The sequence below is a fragment of the Leopardus geoffroyi genome, chromosome A2 (genome assembly GCF_018350155.1).
Source record: "Leopardus geoffroyi isolate Oge1 chromosome A2, O.geoffroyi_Oge1_pat1.0, whole genome shotgun sequence".
Taxonomy (NCBI): domain Eukaryota; kingdom Metazoa; phylum Chordata; class Mammalia; order Carnivora; family Felidae; genus Leopardus; species Leopardus geoffroyi.
Window position 1 is genome coordinate 80795214 of NC_059331.1, and position 16371 is coordinate 80811584.

General features: G+C 34.1%; 1 protein-coding gene across 4 annotated transcripts in view; it reads left to right on the forward strand.

Moving 5' to 3' along the window:
* ORC5 (origin recognition complex subunit 5) overlaps nucleotides 1–16371 on the forward strand; it is a 170856-nt gene that overhangs the window by 9204 nt on the left and 145281 nt on the right. For all 4 annotated transcript variants that reach the window (XR_006716239.1, XM_045494537.1, XM_045494538.1 and 1 more), the window contains exons 4-6: nucleotides 4707–4781; nucleotides 8167–8278; nucleotides 13480–13610. Coding sequence is in view for 3 of the 4 variants with exons in the window: in XM_045494537.1 (XP_045350493.1) it covers nucleotides 4707–4781; nucleotides 8167–8278; nucleotides 13480–13610 (318 nt within the window). In the remaining variant the exon portion in view is untranslated. The remainder of the gene's footprint in view (nucleotides 1–4706; nucleotides 4782–8166; nucleotides 8279–13479; nucleotides 13611–16371) is intronic.

The window sequence follows — 16371 nt, forward strand, 5'->3', positions numbered from 1 at the left end:
TATGAATTGGTACGTTTCAATACTTACAATAAAGAAAGGTGGGAGAATATTTTCTAGTCAGTAAACCAACTTGCAAATCAAGCGTCTATTAGAATGCTTTTGTGTAAATTATTAAGATAAATGTTTGGATCTGAATTAAAATTTTTTATCTCTCTGAATATTAGTTATCTGTTAACTGCTTTTGAAGAAGGATCGTTTATTAGAATATCATAAAATCATTATAGTGGGTTAACTAAATTAGAAGAATGAACTATTAATTTACTGCTTCAGCTTTGTGTTTTGCATTAAAATGGGCATAAAAACAGACCAGTTATTTGTATTAATCTGTGTCCTGGATTAGAGAGTTATTTAAATGGAGATTGATGGGGAAATTGCATAATTGCATAGTAGAGAAACTAATTTATAGCTTTTTAGCAGTAAATAATTTTAGCTTTATTTTGTCTAATTAGAAATGAAATATCTTAAGTTGATTACTCACATAGATTGTTTCAAGCTGTCTGTTAATTAATAAAACAGTTACAAAACAATTTGGACTACTTAGGGAAATAATATTATATTCTTTGCATTTTAATTTTATTCCTATTTTAAATTATCATAATTTCTAGTAGGATTTGTTAATAAAGTGTAAATGTTTTTTTAAAAAAGACGCCAGCTTTCTTCAGTTCTGAGAAGAAAACGCACGAGATAAACCTACAACATTTTGCCATAATAGGAAGCTAGGTAACTATCATTATAACTAGGGTCATTTCAAAAAGACACAGAAGGTCTCTTGGCAAGAGAGCCAAGAATGCTCAGTGAGGAAAAGCTAGTGTCTTCAATAAATGGCAATAGGAAAACTGGGTAGCCACATGCAGAAGAGTGAAGTTAGACCCCTGTCTTACACCATTCACAAAAGTTAACTTGAAATGAATTAGAGACTTAAGTGTAAAAACTGAAACCATAAAACTCCTAGGGGGGGAAAAAAACAAAAAACCTAGAGGAAATGTTCTTTGGCAGTGGTCTTGGCAACAGCTTTTAAAATATGATACCAAGAGAGCAAGCAACAAAAGTGAGAATAAGTAGGACTACACTGAACTAAAAAAGCTTATGCATAGCAAAAGAAATAATCACTAAAATGAAAAGGCATTCTACAGAATAGGAGAAAATGCTTGCAATCATCTACTGAACAAGGGATTAATATCCAAAATATATAAAGAACTCGTACACTCCATAGCAAAAACAAACAAAACAAATCTGGTTAGAAAATGGGCAGAGGACCTGAATAGACATTTTTCCAAAGAAGACATACAGATGGTCAACAAGTACATGAAAAGGTGCTCAACATCACTAATCATCAAGGAAGTACAAATCAAAACCATGAGATATCACCTCACACCTATTGGATGCCTATTATCCAAAAGACAAGAGATAAGTATTGGTGAGGATGTGGAGAAAAGGGAATCCTTGTGCACTGTTCTTAGGGGAAGGTTAATTGGTACAGCTACTATGGAGAAAACAGTGTGGAGGTTCCTTAAAACATTAAGAATAGAACTGCCATATGATTCCACAATCCAGCTTCTGAGTGTATATATGAAGGAGATGAAATCAGGGTGTCAAAGAGGTATCTGCACTCCCATGTTGATTGCAGTTTTATTCACAATAGCCAAATCATAGAAACAACCTAAGTGTCCATCAGTGGATGAATGAATAAAGAAGATTGTGTGTGTGTGTGTGTGTATACATGCATATATATATGTATATGTATATGCATACATACACATACATATATACACACACACACACACATATACATATACATACATACAATGGAATATTGTTCAGCCATGAGAAAGAAGGAAATCCTGCCGTTTGTGACAACATGGATGGACCTTGAGGGCATTATGCTAAGTGAACTAAGTCTGGCAGAGACAATTCTATGTGGAATCTAAAAAGCCAAACTCAGGAACAAAGTAAAATGGTTGGTTACTAGGGACTGTGGGATAAGGGAAATGGAGAGATGTTGGTCAAAGAGTACATGCTTCTAGTTATAAGGTGAGTAAGTTATAGGGAATCTAATGTACAACATGGTGATTATAGTTAATGCTATACTGTGTTATATATACTTGAATGTTGCTAAGAGAGTAGAGTGGACCTTAAATGTTCTTGCCATGGAAAAGAAATGATAATTATGTGAGGTGATAGAGGTGTCAGCCAAAGTTATGGTGGGAATCATTTTGCAGTATTAAGTGTATCATATCAACACGTTGTGTACCTTAAACTTATGCAGTGTTATATGTCAGTTATATTTCAAAGCTGGGGGGGACAAAAAGGATCTAGAAACTAGTTTGAAGAGGCTTCCACTGGCCAAACATGGTATGGTTTGGCCATCAAAAAGAACAGTCAATTCAGTAGATGGAAGCACAATAGATGTGTTAAAATCCATGAATTCATAATGATACGAAACAAGTATATAAAAATCACAAAACCTCAGCTCATTGGTTACTATGAGAATTTCATTTACTAGGGCACTGCAGTAGGCTAAATAATGGCCGCTGAGGATATCAGGTCCTAATCCCTGGAACCTATAAATGGCCCCTTGGAAAAAAGGCCTTTGGAAATGTGATTAACTTAAGGATCTAGAGATGGGGAGATTTACCAGGTTTATCTGGGCGAGCCCAAAATGCAATCACAAATGTTTGTGTAGGAGAGAGGCAAAGAGAGGTTTGACTAAACCACACATAAAAGAGGCGGCCAGGTAATGGAAGCAGAGGCAAACAGAATAAGTGAGAAACTGGAAGGTGTTGGCCTTGGATTATGTAGTGATGCAGCCACAAGCCAAAGAATACTGGCAGCCACCAGAAGCTGAGGGGGCAAAGAATGTATTCTACCTTAGAGCTGTTGAAGGGAGTGTAGCCCTGCAGACACCTTGATTTTGGCCCCACGAAACTGATTTCAGACATGGCTTCCAGAACTGTGAGAGAATAAATTTTTAGTCTGTTTCAAGCCACCACATTTGTGTGATGATGTGTTACAGCAACCACAGAGGCACAAACTTATTTTGAAAGTTGGTAGATTAAAGGAGAGAATCAAGCATTTATCCCTTATGTCCTGTGTGAACTTTATTTCTGAGTAACAGATGAGGAGAAGTTCTTTCTAGAAAAATGTCCTCCAATAAATGAAGAAAGAATCCTAGAAAATTAGAGTGTTGCAGTCCCTAACAAAGTTCTAGATATGGGCAGTGATCATCAATTGAAATCATTTGGTGAAAGGCTGCTAGGGAACTTTATAATGGATGGATCAGGCTGACAATACCTGAAACTGTCAATCAATCTTAACATCACAAGAGAGATAGTCACGTGTTGTGTACCTGCTGATGTGATTCAATAAGAAATATAGAGCACTATTTGTGAAGTATTCTTGCCCGAAAGTTGAACCTGAATCTTATCAGACCCCTAGATTTATTGACTATTGTACAGGAAATATAGGGGATATAGGAACGTGTTAAATGACACTATAGAGATGCAGTCAGCCAATTCAGAATATGGAAAATTCTACCCAACAGATGATCTGTTTACTTCAATGAATATATAACAGCAAAAAAAGGAAGGGTCAGGGGAAATGTTATAATTTAAAATTGACCAGAAGACAAACCAAATATGAGAATATTCAATATATGAACCTTTTTGGATCCTGAATCAAATAAGTGAACTCTAAGGAGGCATTTGTGGGACAAATCGGGAAATTTGAATACTGGTTATTACATGACATTACAGAATATTGTTAATTTTTTAGGCATGATAATGATACTGAGGTTATGTTTTTTTTAAAAAAGTCTTCACCTCTTAGATCTACATATGACATATTTACGGATGGAATAGTATGTCTGAGGTTTGCTTTAACATAATCCAGCAAGGTGGTAGAAGAGAAAAGTGGAGGTAGATAGAAAAAACAAAAAGTAAAACATAACAAAAAGTAAAAACAAAGGTTAGATTAAATAGATTAAATATTTTAGACAATGCTTTGAAGACCTTGATTTTTTTTTATGGACTAATGGATGACTTCTTGAAGTAAGTTTTTTTTTTTTTTTAACATGTTTTATCAAAATTTCAAACATATATAGAGAATAGTATAATATATTCTAGTGAACCCATCACCCAGCTTCAGTTATTATTAACATGTGGTCACACTTGTGTCTTTATCCCATCATTGTTTCCTGCATCATATTATGTTATCCATAAATGAATATAAACATTCTATCTCTATATATCATATATCACCCATAAATATGTGCTAGAGCTACATGTAATATGTATACTGTGTGTCTCTGGAAGATAAGTACCTTTTAAAATAATATAATCCCAATAGTATTATCATAACTGAACAAAAATTTAACTTTTATCAAATGGAATAAAAAATGCTTCCAGTTCTATGTCTTGTACACCTAGTGAGATATCCTTAGAGCATTGGTAATATACCTATAAAAGAAACTTTTAATGTGGCTGTGATTCATTTTCTATTTAGAAACTTGGGTTAAAATACGATGTAAGCAGTCTTGTAATTTGCTAATTTGAAATGTCTTCTACAAATGTAAATACCAGTTGAAAATTAATTCATAGGTTATAATTTTTCTTTTTAACATAGAAAATTGTGAATTGTGCAGTATATTATATAAATGTTTTATAGAGGGCTTTGTAAATCGATTTTGACACTGCATTTTTTTTTATAAGGTTCTAGACAAAGCAGAATATCTAAGAGATATGGAAGCAAATCTTTTGCCTGGGTTTCTTAGGTTACAAGAATTGGTAAGTAATGCATGGGTCTTTCGCCCTATGACCTAATCAATTAATTGTCTTGTCAAATATTTTCCTTTTGCCAATCTGACAGGTGAGAAATGAATCTTAACATAATATTAACTTGTGTTTCTTTACTGTGAGTGTTGTTGAACATTTTTCCAAAGTAAAAGCACTTTTTGACTTGGTAACATTTATTCTTTATTTTAGCTTTTCATTTCTAATTGTGAAGTGACTAATCCTACTCTTTTATAAGGTTTTAGGTGTTTGCTGGAGTAGATGTTGGGAGCCTATACTTTAAACTTTCTGTAAGAATTTTAAAATTTTCAGTAATCTAGAGAATCAGTAATCTAGAGGTAGGTCTGTTTTGGGTCATCTGGAGTTCTCTCTCTTGGCCAGTGTCAGAACCAGCTTTGTGTTTGAATTTATAATTGTGTTGGTACTGAATAGTATTAATACTACTCTAATTGTTATGAGCTAACAAGAAAAGAATAGGGATGGGCTTAATATGCATATGTGTCAGGTCAAAACATAATAATAATATGGTAAAACCAGGATTTTACAGTAGTTTGAATAAAGAAAATTGGAGAGAGAATTCATTGTTCACCAACATCAGTTGGTATAGGAATACTAAACTCAACTGTGGCTGTTTCCCCTTTGTACCAGAATTATGAGGGTAAGATTTAGTTTGATCAAAATACTATTATTAATCATATTCAATCACTGTTAATTTAAATTTTATTGATTTTGTAGTTTTGTATTTAACTTACAAATTTATTTTTGTTTTATGATCCTGTAAGTGCTTTGAGCATAGTTTATACCTCCCAGTTTTATGTCTGTATTTAAGTATTAAGTAACAGTATAATGAAAGTTAATATTTGGAGAGACCATGTTTACACCATTTCCAACTTTGAAAAGTTGAGCATTTACTGAACACATTACTGAAATTTGAGAAACTGTCAGAAGTTCAGAGAGGCTTTCCAAGTGCCATTGAAATCATTGTGTGCCTAAGGTCGATTCCTAAAATTCACTTTTATTTTTATTTATTTTTTTGTAGTGTTTATACTTGAGAGAGAGAGAGAGAGAGTGTAAGCAGGGGAGAGGCAGAATAGGGAGGCAGAGGATCCCAAGCGGGCTCTGTGCTGACAACAGAGAGCCTGATGTGGGGCTTGAATTCACAAACCATGAGATCATGACCTGAGTTGAAGTTGGTTGCTTAACCGACTGAGCCACCCAGGCACCCCTAAAATTCACTTTTAGTAATAGTAATAGCAGGGGTGAGATGTTAGAGGACAGGAGGAGAGTTAAGTGTAGCTCTTGGTAACCTATCCTGGAAATTTCTTGCCACAGTCTAGCTTTTGCTAGTTTGATTAACTCTTGGCATTTTACTACTGAGACCAGTAACTCATCTTCTTTGAGTAGATGCCTCCTCCTTCACTTCTTTTTATTGTTTTGTTGTGTTGCTTGTGGATTATTTGTATGACCTCATCCACTGTCCTTGTTGTCCTGGGGTTCCCTGTCTGGTTTCCAACTACATTCTTGCTGTCCTCTTGCTCTTAAACCGTAGCTTATCTCAGTTTCCCCCTCATGCCCAGTCATGGTCATGGTGCGTCCCTTCATCGGAGTTAGGCCTTCCCCCCACCTCCCCTGCCTTTTTTTAGTTGTAATTATGGAAACTGAAGAAAATTAAAAGATTCAAGTAATCTCAACTCTACCATAAAACAGAAGTATTATTTTGACATTTCTGGAAACATGGTTGATTTGAAAAAATGTATTTCATTTAGGAGAAATATAGTAAAGGCATTTCATGTTTTCTATTAATATGTATGAGTACAGTTAAGTTATGATATGAAGGTACTTTAACATTTGAGAACATTACCAGCTTAAAATCCTTTCAGATGGATAAATATCTTCTCTTTTTTAGGCCTTTCTATTATTGAACTGATTTTATCAAATGCTTTTATTTTTACTTATTTATTTAAAAAATTTTTTTTAATGTTTATTTATTTTTGAGAGAGAGAGACAGAGCACGAGCAGGGGAGGGGCAGAGAGAGAGGGAGACACAGCATCTGAAGCAGGCTCCAGGCTCTGAGCTGTCAGCACAGAGCCCGACGTGGGGCTCAAACCCACAAGCTGTGAGATCATGACCTGAGCTAAAGTCGGATGCCCAACCGACTGAGCCACCCAGGCGCCCCTCAGATGCTTTTAGATAATCATTTTTTATTATTTGATTTGATTTGATAATCATTTTTGAAAGCACAACAACTTAATGCCTTGTATTCAAGATTGTATTTAGAGCATCCCTTTTTATCCCTATAGAAATAAATTCAAGGATTCTTAAAAATTAAAGAGTTTATAAGACAACATTTGAAAGTAGAAATCTTTTTCTCTTTTTCATAAAGATGCTAGATTTTTGTAGAATTATGAATTTATTGAACTCAGCTTTCTTCGTTAGCCAAAAGAATGTTTTTCTAAGTAATGGAAATTGGAATGTAAGATTACATGTAAGTTAGGAATCAATAAATAGTAAATCACCATCAGAGTATAGTATAATTTATGTGATTGGATCCTAAGAATAGTTACAGAACAAAACAGCTATCATGCCTGCTCTGTCACCTTGGAAAATGTCAAAAAGAATAAGGAAAAAAATTAAAATTTGTGCTGAAATGCAGAAGTCTGCAGATTAATTCTAACTAGCATCCATAGGGCATTTGTGGCCACTCTGGAGGACAGCATACATGTTGCGCTTGTATTCTTAGTGCTTGTTTTTGTATACTGGTAATACATTCTAAATACACTTCAAAAGATTACTGTTTACCTAACATCAGTGTTTTATGTGTGTACTTAATGTTCTTAATGTCTATTCATGTTTTGCTCAATAATTTTTTATGAAAATAACCTTTAAAAATACTTAAAAATTTCCTAATATTATGGTTATATGGGATTGCATATCTGTTTTTCTTCAACTCTTATTTTCTCTCTGGGTTGCTGTAGCTATTTTAATGATGAGAGATATTAAGTTGTACATTTTTTTTGTTTATTGATTGAAACTAATGATTTCTTTGAAAATTCACATAAAAAGATCTTAATTATTAAGGAAATGTGTTTCTTCATTTCTATGAAATAAACCCTTGTGTGACTGTCCCTAGCATTCATGAGTAACCGAAATGTCCGTTAACCTAAAAGTTTTATGGAAATTCTAAGTGATTATGTTTGAAAATTTGCAAGCGGATGAACTCCTTGATTAGGTTTTTGAAATAACACCTATTAATATGCAAATAATTTGTCATATATTGTAACTTTGCTGGATTTATTTGAAAGAAAAATTCAAATGGAATTGCTTCTCTGATTAAGATTTTTAAATGCAAAGTTACTTTTATTTTTCTTTCTTTTACAGACTGACAGAAATGTGACTGTTCTCTTTCTCAGTGAAATTGTTTGGGAAAAGTTTCGTCCAAATACTGGGTGTTTTGAGCCATTTGTCTTGTATTTCCCTGATTATAGCATAGGTAAATTTTAAAACTTTGTTTTGACAAATGATATTCACTAAAATACTTTTTGTTGTTTGAAAGATTAAGCTAGCATATTCAAATGGGAATACTTTGATGTCTTAATCTGTTCGGATTTGCTGCCAATCTCAAAAATGTAACTGTACTTACAGAGGTTTTAGTTTGAAATTGTGAAGGGTTATTCTTGTATAGTTGTTGAAATGTTTTGAATGAGTATTTCTCACATATTTGTGTTAATGGTGTATTTTCACATTTTTTAGTCAGTATAGTAAGATGTATATATTGAGATTGTAACTTCCATGCAAGTAAGTATCAGACTAGGTTGGCAAAGCACATTTAAATTGTATGAAATCTTTATTTACCATGTACTTGGGTTAAGTAGTATGTGGAGTGTATCTTTTGCCTTGGTAAATCTCATTTTTCATTACTGTTTCTCTTACAGTACCAACTACTAGGCCTTGTGTTTATTTCTTTGTGGCTTGTATTTAATCTTAAATTTCATAGATCTTGATTATTTTTGTCTTTGGAAGAACACGGTGGCTTTTTGTATTGCTGAATAGTTCTGTAGATTAGTATTGTGTTGTCACTATACAAACAGGATACTTCTGACTCAAAGTTTACAAATGTGAAGCATAAAGTGATTAGCAGGCTATGAAAAAATAGCATTTCTTGACCTTGGCCTCATTAACACTAACCTCTGAACTAATCAGCTGTAAACATTCATTGTTAAGATAAACACATTTTTGCCTGTTTTCACAAGAACAGCAATCAAATAACACCTTCCCTTAGCTAATTAACTGAGATAGAAAAAAGGAACCCAAAATAAATGGAGCCCTTATTTTCAGTAGTTTCTCTTCCATGAAAATTGCAAAATAGGGAGAAGAGAAAAGGGTAGGAAGAAAAGGAATAAATCAAAGGATTTCAATAAAAAAATTCTTTGTACCTGTGTCATCACTGTTCAAAGTTAAATTTTTTCATGACCCATGTTAGGTTTAAGTACTGAAAAATTACTTACAGATTAAAAAAAATTTTTTTTAACATTTATTCATTTTTTGAGAGAGACAGTGAGTGGGGTAGGGGCAGAGAGGGAGACACAGAATCTGAAGTAGGCTCCAGGCTGAGCTGTCAGCACAGAGCCCGATGTGGGGCTCAAACTCACAGGACTGCAAGATCATGACCTGAGCTGAAGTCGGATGCTTAACCGATTGAGCCACCCAGGCACCCTGTACTGAAAAATTATTTAGAATTTAAGAAAAGTAATTTTTAAAAAAGCTGGTTTTCTACATCTTAGTGAAGTGTTAAAGTATGGTATAATGAATTGTAGAATTTTATTTAAAATTTTAGAAAGTAAAGATATGAAACCTCATTGATGAAGAGAATTTGAGGATGTACTTAATTAAAGTGATTGTGCCAATTTCAGAGAGCATAGGCTAATAGGTTTTTGAAAAGTATATAATAATGGGGCCATGTATAATCTGATTATTTAATTGAGAGCCTTCTACATACCAAGATTTTTTTAAAAAGCAAAACCCCATAATCACACAAAAAGTCATTCAAAAAGGAAACATTAATTGATAAGCCAAATTATAGTTTGAGTAAGCATGGAGCAGGAACAAAGGAATAATCTTAGTGGCTAATGTCATCCAATCATAACTTGATACACATGCCATCTGTAAGAATGGTGTTTGAAGTTCAAGATGCCCTCTCCTCTCAGCAATGATGATTAGGGGCCCAGTTTGGAATTCTTGTTTTCTGATCTCTACCACATACAGACTACTCATCTTTTGGTAGAGCATTTTTTTTCCCCTTCTGGTGGATTATAATTCACTTTCATCAGATGTTTGGTTTGGTTACTGTATCATTCATTCAGGATAAGTTATGCTCCAATAAACAATCTGACAATCTCAGTGATTTATAGTTTCCCATTCTTAACAACCTTTATGCAGTTGTTGTCTTATGTTTTACTTATACATTTATTATAAACCTCATATTAAATTATTATTTGGACTTGAAAGAAATAAAAAATCTTTTATTGTTTATCCTGCTTGAGATGTGTTGAGCTTCATGGATATATGAGTGTATAGTTTCATCACCTTTGGAAAAATTTCAGCCCTTATTTCTTCAAATATTTTATCTTTGTTCCCCCCACCCACTTTCCTTGCCTTTTCCTGAGACCGCATTACATCTGTATTAGACCCCTTGATATTGTCTCACCGAGTCCTTTTACTTATTTAAATTTTAAATCTATCTTCTTTGTGTTTTATCTGGGATTTTTTTTCTCTGTGTCTTTAAGTTCACTAACTTTTTTTCTACAAGTGTCTAATCTGCGGTTAATCCCATCCAGTGGAATTTTTCATTTCAGATCTCATGCTTTTGTTTTCCTTTGTATTTTTGAGATGATGAGCATGTTTATAATAGTTGTTTTATATCCTTGTTCACTGATTCCATAACCTCTTTTATTTTAGGTTTCTATTGACTAATTTTTACCTATTCTAGGTATTAATTGTATATATAGTAATTTTTGATTGAATAATATTGGATTTTTGTTTTTGTATGTTGGGTACTTTTCTAGGAAGCACTTAAGTTTCTTGAAGATATATCTGACTCTTTTAAGGTTATTTTTAAGCTTTTTTGAAGGGATGCTCTAGAGTAACCTTTATTCCAATGGTAATTTTAGCTCTACTTCTATGACATAGCCCTACTGGGATTTTTACTGAAAACCACATGTATTTAGCATAGTTTCTTCATTCTGACTGGTGACAGTATGGATGATTTATAGTTCTCTGTGAGCTCTGTTAATTGACTGACGCCTCTCCACTAATTGTTTTACCTCAGAAGTTGTTTTTGCTTGGCCTATGGGGTTTTACTCTGTACATGTACAGATTGGTATTCAGACAGGAGTGAAAGGGAGCCACTGTGGAGATTTCTGGAGCTCTTTCTCTCCATAACTCTTTCTCGTACTCTCCTTGGCAAATTCTAGCTACCTTAGGTCCCTCTACTCTGATCTTTGATTTCTCAATTCATTGGGATTAATGGCTCCTTTTGGAACTTTTCTGTATCATAGTTCTACAGTTACCTCTTGTTGGAAAGCCTGGCCTGGTGATGGCTCATTTGTTTCCTTTTTCTCAGGTATCACAGCCTTTTTTGCGTATTGTTTGATGTCTGAAAATAGTGTTTTTCTATATTTTGTCCAGTTTTTAGTTCTTTATTACAGGAGAGTATTTCTGGACTCTTTTTCATGACTAGAAGCTGGAGTCCCTCTTCAAGTTAGACATGGTTGTTCTTTGTGTGTTAAATTATACTTTCATGGTGAAATTTTAAGACAACAGAAGACCAATCAAGTGGTTTCTGCTTCCCTTTATTTACTACCTGTTTGTGCCCTGTTTTCAGCTTTCCATTAGTGATGGGATTTTTCCATAAGTTTAAATATTCCCAGGCAATTAGAGCTTCCATAACATAGACTTGTACTGTGCAATTTTGCCTGTAGTCTAAGCAGCTGGTCTGCTTTTATAGCAACACAGTGAGATCTCTCATTCTTATTAAGACTTTTGTCAGGATTGGGCCAGTGGTAACATCTAATCAACTTTCATGTGAGGTATTCAGGGTCACCGATAAGGAGGATCTGGATAGAGATGGTCCGGAGGAGCTTAGGAATGCAGTCTGAGCTGGAGACCTGTTTTCTAGATTTCCTCATCTATGCATCTGTAGACCATCGTTTTATATTAGACCTGTGTATATTCATCTGTCTTACCATCCATCCCTTTTCTCTTTCCCTCTCTTCTCCTTTTTTCTATCTATCCAGTTATTTGGCATCTTATATAGATATAGATAATTTTAGCTCCGAGTCTTAAGGCACCTTTTAGAGATTTTCCTTGTATCATCAAATATTTTCCCATGCATAGTTTTAAAAAGCTTAGTAACATTAAATTTAAAAAGTCCTATTAGAATGTAAAAATACATAGACTCCAAAGTCAAGCTTTGGACTTTGTGTATTTTTCAGTGGTTGTGATATAAAAATGCATGTAGTAACACTCTCTTGTACAGAATCCTTTCAGGGTAGTATTCCAAGTATGTAACTGGGCTTTCAAATGTGCCGCTGTGTTTTTTTCTTGTTTTTGTTTTTGTTTTTTTGTCAGCCTTATCTAAAAAGGACCCCCTTAATATAGCTATATCTATGTTTCCCTTTACTTGTAAGTATTGCAAAAATCCTGAACCTGTGGAACTAGGTTTAAAGTACTAGTCACAAAGAACTCCTAACTGAGGAGTCTAAAGAGACCATTGCACCAGGGAGTCAGAGAGAACTGCAATAGGAATGAATGACTAATTGATTCCCAGGTACTTATACTTGGGAAATTTTGAATAGTGGGTGGTTGTTTCTCTTTAATTAAAAAAATTTTTTTTAATGTTTATTTATTTTTGAGAGATAGAGCGTGAGCAGGGAAGGGGCAGAGAGAGAGGGAGACACAGAATCTGAAGCAGGCTCCAGGCTCCGAGCTGTCAGCACAGAGCCCGACGCCGCGCTCGAACTCATGAACCACGAGATCATGACCTGAGCCAAAGTTAGATGCTCAACCGACTGAGCCACCCAAGCGCCCCTGTTTCTCTTTAATTTTAATTGTGCTTCTACAATATGGTATTTCCAGCAGGATAAAATAAAGTTTAGGACTCTAAACGTGTGATATTGTATAAAGCGTTTAAGATATAAGAGAAGAAAAATAGAGATACCAAAGTTTTAGGAAGAAAACATGATTTATAAAAGGAGGAATGACATAATTTTCATAAAAATACAGGAATTCTTTTTATTTTTTAAAAAATGAAGAGCATTTTCCAGTTTGGTGGTCATTTATGCAGTACCCGTTGTTTTTTCTAGTTGATTTACTTAATAGGCAGAAAAATAGAATATGTATTATTTTTCACCTTTGATATTGATTTTGCTTGCAAAGGTTCTTGAGATTTTCTTGGATGTCATTGTTTAATATTTGTTTTAAGCAACATTTCGTAATTTTTAAAGAACAGTAGATTCTTAATTCTTTTACTTCAGTTTGAAAAGTTGTGTTACTTTCCTAATCTCATAAGTTTTCTTACTCCTTAATAATTGCCTGGCCTGTATATTTATTGTTTTATACCTTTGTAATAAAATTCTAGAAGATACAGCTGGAGTTCTGGGTTAATCCTTAAGTTCATTTGTGTCTTTTGAACAGGGAACCTTCAAAAGATCTTGTCGCATGATCATCCTCCAGAGTATTCAGCTGATTTCTATGCTGCCTACATTAATATTCTTCTTGGAGTTTTCTATACCGTCTGCCGAGATTTGAAGGAGCTCAGACATCTGGTGAGTGAACATTTTACTTAAAAAAAAAAAGACTATCTTTTAATAATTTTTCCATGTAGAAGTGGTGTGTGGTAGGCTAGAAGCTGAAAATTTATTCTGGAAATTTGGATTTGGCCTTTTGAGGCTCACGTAAGTAGGTGGAAGCCTGTGCCTTAGTACAAATTGCAATGTGATCAGAAAACCTTCATTCATCTTTAGTTATGTCTTCTTATTCTTCCTTAGGAGTATTTTTTGTTTCCTTCCTTCTCTTTTTCTAATTACAGAAAATGTAGAACTTCATTAAAATCAAAATGAGAAATAGAAAGGAGGTATAAAAGCTGAATAAGAAATTTTAATATCTTTTACTTTTTTTGTAACACATTTCTTTTAGTTTTGTGTATGTAGCGATAGTGGTCTGGCATCTAGATCAGCTTGAGAATAGAAGCCTTAATTATAGGTCTTTCATGAGGCACTGACCTTGAGTTAGTAATATTTATATAAAAGGTTACTTTTAATATTTACATAAAAGAGTACTTAAGACACTTAAAAGAGTAGAAAAACTGTTTATATTTTACAGGCAATTTGGAAAGTGATCATATGTACTTTAATTTTTCTTTTATCTTTCTACTTTTTAATTGTCTGGATGTGTCTGGAAGGGGAAGAGGCAAGAATATCCGGTTTCTCTTTTAGAAACCTTCCATTAATACTAAGATTTTGTCTACATTTAGAGAAAGTAGTATTATATCTAAGGCTGAAACACAGTTACTTTGAAAGGAACAGATTCTGTAAGTTTTAGCATATTTTCTTTTTCTCTTTGCTCTGAAAAGAATCACTTAGAAGGATTAAGTATATGTTTGAATGTGTGTTCAAGACAATGTAGAAGAAGGTAACTGTGTAAGATTGTGTTCACATATAGTATGTTTTTCTGGGTTTTAGATTTTAGGCTTCTGATTTAGATGTAGATTTCAAGCGTCTTCTGAGTAGGGAAAAAACAAAAGGCAAACTTTCCTAGGTTCAAGCTCATCACTGACATCTCTCCAGCAATTGAATGTCTTGCATCCCTGGTGCCCAAAAGGAAATGACAACAGAGGGGCTTACAGAAAGGAGGGAGGGTCAGTACAAGGTCCTTGCATGACATGTAGTTAGGAAGAAATACTCCTCTGCCTGCCATCTTGCCTGGTAACCTGTGGTCACCACAACCTAGATGTCCTTGAATCCTGTGCGAATCTGTGCCAGCAGCCATTTAAAGTAAATCATGAAGTGTAAGAAGAAGGATTAGTTAAGGAACTATTTCTGCAAAAATAAAATGTAAGAAAATATATATATTTGAATATGGTATTTTATATTGTCCTTAGGTTTCACTAAGAAATATTTAGGGGTGAGATTATAAGGTTGTTTTTGTTGTTGTTGTTGTTACTCTTCTATCATGTTCGTAAGCTTGAAGTATGGTTTAAGCTTTTACTACTACTAGTAATACTAGTAAATATAAGAAATAATCCGTAAGCACTGGAGAAAAAAATACCAGTGTTCTTATTTTCCTCCTTATGTAGAACATAGCATAATAAAGATACATTTTCCGTCAGGTGGATACACTTATTTGTTTCAAACTTTGTAAATGGCATATTTATTGAAAGTTTAATAAATCACCTGCAAAAATTCTTTTCAGGCATCTTTTCTATGTATATGCTTTTGAATTTGCCTTAGAAATTATTTCTTTAAGTATTATTTTTCTGGAGGCTAGGTCTGGAGGTAGCACAAGAATATTCATTTAGGTTTGTCTTCTCTGACAATCCTTAATGATATTCCTAAAAATAGTAATTAAAATTTTTAAAAGCATCAATTGAGGAAGTTATTTTTATACTTACATATAAATGCCAAACACAGAATGGTTCATTTTCTAAAATTTTCTTCCATGATCTTTTTTTTTTTTTTTTTAATTTTTTTTTTCAACGTTTATTTATTTTTGGGACAGAGAGAGACAGAGCATGAACGGGGGAGGGGCAGAGAGAGAGGGAGACACAGAATCGGAAACAGGCTCCAGGCTCTGAGCCATCAGCCCAGAGCCCGACGCGGGGCTCGAACTCACGGACCGCGAGATCGTGACCTGGCTGAAGTCGGACGCTTAACCGACTGCGCCACCCAGGCGCCCCTTGCATGATCTTTTTAAAACAAATCTGTCACACATCAAGTTTATTGTATTTTAAACTTTTTTCTTCCTAAATATCAGTATTCTTAGAGATGACTCAGAAAAATTAATTGCTTAGGTAGAGCTTAGTAATCTTTTAGAGTGCAATTCCAAGTTTCTGATGCTGTTTTTGTTGTTGTTTTGTGTTGTTTGGCCCTGTGGCTTATGGTGTTGATTAGTGACAGTGGCTAAGAAGAGATGCCAGATAACTGAAGTATACTTGATGGAATGAGCAGAGGAGTTATATTGAAATACCTTAGCTCTGCTGCTTACCAGTATGTTATGTATGTAATTTTATGTATTTCAGTTTCCTCATTTCTAAAGTTGGTGGGGGTGGGGGTGAGGGGCAGGGAACAGACCAAGAATACACGCCTCAGATGAGTTTTGTGAGTATGAAATGAAATACTTCCTATCAAAATGTTTATAAAAATGTTAAATGATATTATTGGTAACACTAAGCCATTTGAACAAATATTCTTCTTTTAAAATACAAATAGGGGGGCTCCCAGGTGGCTCTTTTGGTTGATCGTCTGACTCTTCATTTCAGCTCAGGTCATAATCTCAAGGTTTGTGGTTTCGAGCCCCGCGTTGGGCTCT